This window comes from Pollachius pollachius (assembly GCF_949987615.1).
Source record: "Pollachius pollachius genome assembly, chromosome: 6".
Taxonomy (NCBI): Eukaryota; Metazoa; Chordata; class Actinopteri; order Gadiformes; family Gadidae; genus Pollachius; species Pollachius pollachius.
Window position 1 is genome coordinate 20,175,414 of NC_136939.1, and position 8,921 is coordinate 20,184,334.

General features: G+C 46.4%; 1 protein-coding gene across 1 annotated transcript in view; it reads left to right on the forward strand.

The window, feature by feature from the left end:
- Positions 1-8,148, forward strand: part of phldb1a (pleckstrin homology-like domain, family B, member 1a) — a gene marked incomplete at its 5' end in the record, with an annotated part of 32,512 nt that extends 24,364 nt beyond the window's left edge. Inside the window, 7 exons of the mRNA XM_079738163.1 lie at positions 1-32; positions 408-552; positions 968-1,058; positions 2,753-2,899; positions 3,864-4,083; positions 6,686-6,771; positions 7,177-8,148. The exon at positions 1-32 is cut by the window's left edge and continues 47 nt beyond it. Of these exons, the coding sequence (XP_079594289.1) occupies positions 1-32; positions 408-552; positions 968-1,058; positions 2,753-2,899; positions 3,864-4,083; positions 6,686-6,771; positions 7,177-7,317 (862 nt within the window). The remainder of the gene's footprint in view (positions 33-407; positions 553-967; positions 1,059-2,752; positions 2,900-3,863; positions 4,084-6,685; positions 6,772-7,176) is intronic.
- Positions 8,149-8,921: the final 773 nt, after the last annotated feature.

Sequence of the window (8,921 nt, forward strand, 5' to 3'; positions counted from 1 at the left end):
GTCCAGGAAACAGTATTCTCTGCAGTGCAAAGGTAATACCCCAGACGCACCTCCTGTACTGTTCACTTACCCAGAATGCAACCTTTCAACAGTGTATTCCTGAAACCTGATTATCCCGTCTGGGATATTAATAAAGAACATCTTCTGTGACTTATCTTTACCTTATGAAACCCCAAGTGGAAAAATGTTCAGCGAGGGGGAAATTGTATGAAAATTATAAAATGTAATTTTATAAAAAAAAATCATACAAGTGTGCATAGTAGACCTACTTCATGCGTTGCCAAACTGCAGGTGTAAACAAGTGTCTCACAGTGTTGTCATGACCACCTGTCACCAGCAGGAAGTGCTATAGCGTCAGTCTATGAGCCGTCTAAATAAAGTACGTGGCTGTCTGTCTACCACCTCAGGTCCATCTCCCACCGTGCACCACTCCTTCCTGCACCACCGTGCGCCACCTAGTGGCAACCAGGCGTACGACACGCTGAGCCTGGAGAGCTCCGACAGCACGGAGACCAGCGTCTCCGCCGGCAACTGCGCCTGTTCTCCAGAAAGGTGAGAGACTGCCGCTGTTTCCATGGCAACACTCCAGTCTGCCCCCTTGCCTCGTCGAGACGGGTCACCACCGTGTCTTTTACTCCTCCTTGACAACATGTTTTGTTATATGCGTCTGTTCCCTTGACTACTGCCGCTCACTGCCTGTTGCCATGCCAACCGCCTCTAAGTTTTCCCGGGTTTCCTGAAGCAGAGTTGATCTCGAGGTTGTACACCAGTGAGACGTGAAGCTCCGCCCACTTCAGACAGCCAATATAATTGAATCCCCTTCTTTTTTAAACACGGTGCTTTAAATAGGTTTAGTACTTATTGCCACCGCCTCAGCTGTTACTGCTTAGTGGAGTGTGTGGTCGTCTGCTCTCCGGGCCTGGCGGTGTGCGTGTTGACAGAGGCTGTTGTGTCCTCTGTGGTGCAGTGCCAGCGGGCAGGAGGCCCAGCGCATCGAGGAGATGGAGAAGATGCTGAAGGAGGCGCAGCAGGAGAAAGCCCGACTGGTGGAGAACCGCGTGAGTCTCCTAGCAACCTGCCCCACCTGGCCTAGTTTCACACCTCAGACTTTAGATACCTCTAAAGTCTGAGGTGTGTTTTTTGATTCATCTTCAGTCAGGCGGGAAAACAAGCTCAGATCTGGGTGAAAGGGGTGTTTCACTTTCTTTTGCTTATTATTTACTTGCGTTTTGTTTGCTGGAAGCAAACATCTGTAAGCGTGTAATTGGCTATTAACAGCGAACACAAACTAAGGCCAGCAGAAGTAAACAGTTAAAAAGTGCCTGTAAAGGATTAAATCAACACCGTGCAGTGTGGCCACAGTATAAATCCTCTACAGTGTTTATAAAGCTTACCAACACACACAAATGAGTTATTAGACAAAGCTGTAAACAAGGCGTTACCCCGCCCCTTTCAGCCCTGGTTTCCGGCCCAGGCTCTGTGCGGTCCCCCCCCCCCCAGTTCCCCCCAGAAGAAGTTCTGCTACCACTAAGTCGGACTACTACCCAGATCACACCTGTTCCAACACAGACGGTAGATAACTGATGGATGGATTGGATGCTCCTTTCCCTTCTCCCGGTTAAAGCAGAACGTGACCCCTCCACTGCTTGGTGTGTTGGGGGTTTACATTAGACCGCTCTCTCTCCAGGTCCTCCGCTTACTAAAGCTGAAGGCTGTTCAAAGTGGAGCCGTCAGCCGTGCTCCAAAACGAACCCAAAACGGAAAGCAGTTTACAAAGGCAAGGTCAGGGGGTTTGGATGTCCTCCAAAGACCTCTAACAGTTCCCTGTCCTCGCGTCTCAAACAAAAACCAACTGCATTTCAAGGTTCAGACGGATTCTCCCATAACTCAGGCTCTAAAAAAGACCAAACCCGCATGAAATGGCAACTTAATATTTCAATATCGCATCGTTTCAAATCAATGTTTATTTAAGGATCTGCAAGACAGTAGGGAACGGTTTGACTGGCGATACCTAATGGCGGAGGCATAGATATATAGACACTACGTGTAATCCCCTAAGACGCTCAAATGTATATAGACATTTACCATGGCTAGTACTACCCCTAAGACGTGTGTATATAGACAGTAGACTTACATGCGCTACACCACTAAACCCCCGGTGTCTCTCCTGACGTGAGGAATTAAAATATTTGACTATCATTACCATCCATCCATCCCCCCACCATCTCCCTTATAATTACTATGTTACTTATCTTTCATTCTATCCATCTGTCTCTCCCCCCTACTCCACCTCCGCCTCCTATCTTCCACCTCCTCCCCCTTCCTCTCCTCCCCCTCCTCTCCTCCCCCTCCTCTCCTCCCCCTCTTATCTTCCCCCTCCCCCCTACTCCACCTCCCCCTCCTATCTTCCACCTCCTCCCCCTTCCTCTCCTCCCCCTTCCTCTCCTCCCCCTCCTCTCCTCCCCCTTCCTCTCCTCCCCCTCTTATCTTCCACCTCCCCCGATTCCTCAACCTCCCCCCCTTGCTCCTCCCTCCTCCCCTCCCCCACCTCCTCCTTCCTCTCTACTACTCACCCTCCCCTCTCCTCTTCCTCCTCCTCCCCCCTTCTATCCTCTGCCTCCCCCCTTCCTCCTTCCCCTCCCCCCCTACTCCTCCCTCCTCCTCTCCACCTTCTCCCCTCTACTCCTCCCTTCTCCTCCTCCTCCCCCTTCCTATCCTCCACCTCCCCCCCCCCCCCCCCTTCCTCCTCCAGGAGCGGGAGGTGCAGGCCCGGCTGCAGATGCTGGAGGAGGAGCGCCGACGCCGGGAGGAGGCGGAGCGGAGGCTCCTGGACGAGGCCTCCCACCGGAGGAGGCTGGTGGATGAGGAGGTGAAGCTGAGAGAGAAGCACTTCTCCCAGGTCAGTGGAGGAGGAGGAGGAGGAGGGTTGGGGGATGGGGAGAGGGAAACAGAGAGAGGGGGATGGGGAGAGAGAGGGGGGGAGGGTGGAAAAGAGAGAGCAAGAGAGAGAGTGGGAGAGAGACAACGGGATGGGGGGAAAGCGAGGGAGAGAGACAACAGGATGGGAAGAGAGAGATAAAGAGCGAAAGAGAGTGAGGAATGTAAAAAAATAATAATATTCATTCTAACAGTCTATAGAAGAAGGAAATATAGAAAGAAGGAAAATTAACAGAGAAAGTTCATTCAGCATCCAAAAAATAAGATAAAAAGAGACCGAAAGACTGACAACAAAGATAGAAAGAAACAGAGAAAAATACAAAGAAACCACAAAGACAGAAAGAATTACAGATAGAAAGAAGGAAGGAGAAATAAGTATTGACAGAGAAGGTACATTCAACACGTAAACATACGTGATGGATGAAAAGAAAACAAGAAAGAAAGGAGGAGAAGGAGAGGAATAGAGGTATAAGAGTGTAAACTAGATGCTACTAGGAGAATAGAGGCAACAGACTTAAAGTTGAGGAGACGAGGAGAGATACGAGAGGTGTAAGGAGAAGAGGGGGGCCAGGGTAAGGGTCAGAGCTGGGCGGACAGGCAGAAACATGACAGGAATGGACAGAGACATCAAATTGATAAATAATTATCATAGAATATTATATGACATACATAACCAGATGTATTCCCTTCATTATTCACCTCATTTATTTGATTTATCGTGCGTATAAATTGTCATTTCTGCTGTACGAATACTCTCGACAAACAAATACCGTCCTCCTTAAACCAATAACGATGGTTGCACACCCGGTCTGTCTAATTAATATCTGCTTTTTTTTATCGTACACACACACCTGTAAGGTGGTCGTAAATTAGCCATTAATCTGCCGCAGCTGTGAAGGTGATGTTGTTATCATTCCTCCCCCAAGGCTCGGCCAATGACGCGCTACCTGCCCAACCGGAAGGAGGAGTTTGACCTGCGGATCCACGTGGAGTCGTCGGGCCACAGCGTGGACACCTGCCCCTTCGTCATCCTCACCGAGAAGATGTGCAAGGGCCACCTGGTGAAGATGGGCGGCAAGATCAAGTCGTGGAAGAAGCGCTGGTTCGTCTTCGACCGCCTCAAGAGGAACTTCTCCTACTATGTTGGTGAGGACGCTCATCTTATCCACATATATGTACATAAATATATATATTTATATATATAGATATATCTTTATAAATACTTACATTTTGGCAAGTTTTTAAATTATTGATATTTTTTTTACTTTTACTGCCCTGTAAATCGCCTGCTGTGAAAACCAATTTCCCGTCTGGGAAATATATACAATTATAATATCTTAATCCAGGATCTAATTGGATTCGGTTTTACGTTGGGATTAGAGAGTGTAACAGCAATGATATACTCCTTTTGGCTTAACCGCAGTGATATTGCGCCGCTTTGATTTGTCTGTTTTTGACGTAACAAGCCGAGATATCAGTCGATCCAGTCTTTCAGTTTGAAGTCGTTGGTAGGAGTGGGTCTGCTTCATAACAGAACACATCCGCACACTCCCCAGTTTTGATCAGCATGACCCGCAGGCCGTCCTATAGGCCCGCACTCAGCCTGTTATATCATTATCATTTATTTTCCTTTATATCAAAGGAGATATGTTGAAGCACAAACTCTAACGTCTCCGATTGTACTCCCTGGTTCCTTTGTAATGCAAAAGCACCAGTCATTAGAGCGAGCTCATTACCACGCGGCGTCCACCAAACCCTCAAGACTAAACAACGCATCCCACCACGTAATATCACTCATTACCGGGGCGGTAGGGAGAACGCAAAGTTTGGACACCCCTAGAGATATCGACTTCAGATCTCTCTCTGACGGGGCCACCCTCCCTGGGCTTTATTTTTAAATACACGCAGAACAACCCCCCCTCCCCACATCAACACCCTGACAGCTGAAGGACGGCCAGAAGCTTGTTATCTACCTAAGGAAACACAAGAGAAACATTTCCCAGAATCCAATTTGTTTGAGTGTCTTCCACGTGCGTCCGCTGTGACTTATCGTTTGTCTGATAGAGACGCTTGTTTATGGATATTCCCTGCGCACGCCATTCACCGCTGACACCCTCAACAGGAAGTGGGAACACTCCAGCCGTTAATCATATAAAGTGGGAGAGGGGATCCTTGGGTAATTTGTACCTCCGTGATCCGGGCTGTCGTAAAGCCTTCGCTTTCCCTTCACACTTGCTTAGCCTTTTCACCCTCTCACTCCTGACGAAGATGATGGTGATGAAGGTGATGAAATAGGATGCAATGCTTTCTCCACGCGTGTTTTTTTTCCCCTTCTCCACGGGAGGAGAAGGCTAGCTCCTGGCGTGTTTGTGACTAACAGAACAAAACTCAACATTTCAAAAGCATTTATCTCATTACTAAGCAAATTTGGCCTTATGGAGGGGGGGGGGACAAAAGTGTCAGAAGTAGCTGTTAATTTCCGCTGGATGTTGGGGGGTTTATTCTTTTTTTTTTCCAGCGAGACGCTTCAATGCACTCGGACGTAGAAGATAAAAACAGTGGCGTGCTGTTTGTTTGAACGACATTAGGATTCAAAAACATTTTTTCCGAACTTGAGCCATTGTTTTCTTGTTTTTAAACACCTCTGGCTAAACCCAGATCACACAATAACATATGAGGTCAGTCATAATCAGGCGTTAGTAGAGACGTAGACGTGATAATAATTAGGTCTTGGATATTGACATTCAACTTCAAAGTTGTTTTTCCCATGAAGTTCAATTCAGTCGTGGTTCCATAGAGAAAATACTGGATATTCTTTTTTAATAGTATTATATCTTGTAAATGCCGATACACTACTAACCTTGGTTTTTATTTATAGCGATATCTGAGCCTTGTATTCATGTTAAAAAAACCAAAGTCCCTTCCTTATGTCTTTACACACAGACCTGAGTTAAGGTCGTCTCTAAACAGTTTTCCACATGGGAAAACAAAACAGCCTTATGGTCCTGCCTGACACCCACACCAATTAACCTGGGCTCGCCCCGTGGGTGCAGGGAAAGTGTCTCCCAACAGATCTCCCAGCAGGGGGGTGAGACAGCTGGACCTAGCTCACCCCAGCACTGTCTCCCTCTTCTCCCGTCTCACCATCTTCACCCTCTTCCAAAAAGATCCACACCAAATGATATTCAGTCCTAAACTCAATTCCGTCGTTGTTTAATAATTTCATAATCTTGCATCAATCCGTTAACTACATAAGAACAGATATTCTTTTTTTTTTATTGTTATTTCAAATCCTGCTGCTCGAGCCTGTTTCTGTTTTTATTATTTTGGGGTTATTTTACCAGAGCTTTATGTAAATGGCAGAATAATATATACTTGTCTCTACTAAATACAAATAGTGAAATTGATATTCCACGGCATGAGAAAGACCTTTTCAAGGTTGGACCAAACTCTGTAAGTTCTTCTATTTCTCCCTGTCCCAAACCAAGAGCCATCGGGACCCAAAGATCAGAAAACACTTTACTCTGTAATGATTTTTCTGTTTTTATTCAGCAAGCCGTTGTTATTTGCTTCACACCCGGCGAGTTTAAGGTCAACTATCTCCTGAAAACATCGGTCTGATCCTGCTGTTAAATCCACACCTCCACACGAGGCTCGGAGCTCGGGGTATGTGTGGGTGTTGCATCAGAACGTATAGGGTGATAAAAGCCCCGTATCGTTCCTCTCTTCTCTCCCCTCGTCCCCCCAGACAAGCACGAGAGCAGGCTGAAAGGACTCATCTACTTCCAGGCCATTGAGGAGGTCTACTACGATCACCTCCGCAGCGCCACCAAGGTGACAGCCCACCTCTTAACCCTGCCTACTGCCAGGCCAGAGGAGGACCCTTACCAATCTCATAAGGGGTTTATTTATAGCTGCATTCAAATATAAATATAAATGTGTCTTATATATTTCAAGAGAGTGCATTTCAAATGAGAGAATACCTCAAAGCAGCGTGATTTATAGGTTTTTATAATACTTTATAATACTATTTATAGGATATTAATAGGGATGAAATGTTTTCACACCTATCCAGGGAGCCCGTCTAATGTAGACAGTACAAACATCAGCCAGGCAGCCCCCCCGTGCCACAGATGCTTGTTTCCCGACTTTGTTGCTTTTGCCTCTAATTTTCTCGGCTCTCACTCATCACCGATCAAACACTGCATCCTCCATCCCCCCCTCCCCCCTCTCCCCTAGAGCCCAAACCCGTCGCTGACCTTCTGCGTGAAGACCCACGACCGGCTCTACTTCATGGTGGCCCCCTCCCCGGAGGCCATGCGCATCTGGATGGACGTCATAGTAACGGGAGCCGAGGGATACACGCAGTTCATGAGCTGAGGGACCTCGCTGATTGACGGCCAGGGGATCACGAGAGAGGACGGGGGCGGGCGACCAGACGCGTGAACTCGGCGAGAGAGAGAGGGAGAGAGAGATGCGGCCCATGGCTTCGGCGCGGTGGGTGCCATCAGACTGGGGTTCCCAGTGCAACGTCGGAAGAGGACGGATTGAGTGGGGCTCTGATTGTTAATAAAAATGCCCCTTCAGAGTTTGTTTCTACTTTCTTTCTTTCTTTCTTTCTTGATTGTCTCCAGTTAAAAAGAGGCCTCTGTTCTGAAAAGGACTGTTCTGTCCTAGCGGGCTGAAAGAGCTTATCCTGGGTCTGAGCCGACCGGGGAGAGAGATGTGCGTATAAAGAGAGAGAAACTTAACAACTGACATACTGCTTGTTATGCCAAAATATATTATGATCACTATTATTATTATTTTATTTTTTTTATTTTTTATTATATACTTGTTATTATTAGAATACTTAAAATGTCTCTTAGACATTATAATCAACTTAAAGTGTAATACTGCTTAAAGTGAAATAAATTTGCATTAACAGCATTTTACAGCACAGTATTTATGGCTTATATTTCTTTTCAGAATTTTTATACAATTTGTATTTTTTGTGTTTTTCGGAAGTTATTGGAAAAACATACAGCCATATTGGTCATTATAAACAGCATTTTTTTTATTATCCTATTTGTTTTTGTAAAGTAGTATAATATAAACAGTTTTTATAATGCTTCCCTGAGACGAATATACAACATGCATCTTAAATAGCACGCATAAGAGAACATCCTGTAATAAATGTAATATATACCATTTATATACACTTACAGTCATATTGTAACACTGCCATCACTCATCTCCTAAATAAATGTTTATTATTATGTATTTGTCTCTATTGGTTTATAAACACACACAGCCACACACGTGTGCGTGAGCATATGATAAACGATCCCTATATCATATTTCCCTTGAGTGTGCGTGTGTGTGTGTGTGTGTGTACGTCAACTCTGAACACAAGCGCTGTCAAACCGCGCAACACAGCGCTTAATTCATTGCAGCGATCACTGCAACATTAAACAGGCGAGCGCCGGAACCCCAGAAACATACTTAGCATATGACAGGTGGGGTTAGACCCCATTACGTTTGAACCATGAGGTGAACACTCACAACATCTCTTCATTCACTTCAAACTCCGAGCATCACCACCGCCCTTTGAATTCAGTTCAAACCCAACCGGCCCCCTGCTGACACCCACTTGACACCCGGCTGTAGTGGACGAGCTCCCTCTCCTGTTGGTCTGTTTGAACATGAGAGGACGATGTGTGACCTTGAAGACTGGCCAAGGTCACAGCAGGTCCTGGGAGGCTGGCAGAGTAATGAGCTGTAAGGGGGATGTGTGTGTTTGTGTGTGTGTGTCCAAGTGTGGGTGTGTGTGTGTGTGTGTGTGTGTGTGTGTGTCTGACACCCTGTCTCACAGCCGGTGAATTATTGATGAGCAGCAGGGCCAGAGTTAACTCTCGCCGCCTGTGTATGTTCGTACACACAAGAATACATTCACACACATCAAGACGCTCACATGCATATCCGCGCACGTACACACACACACA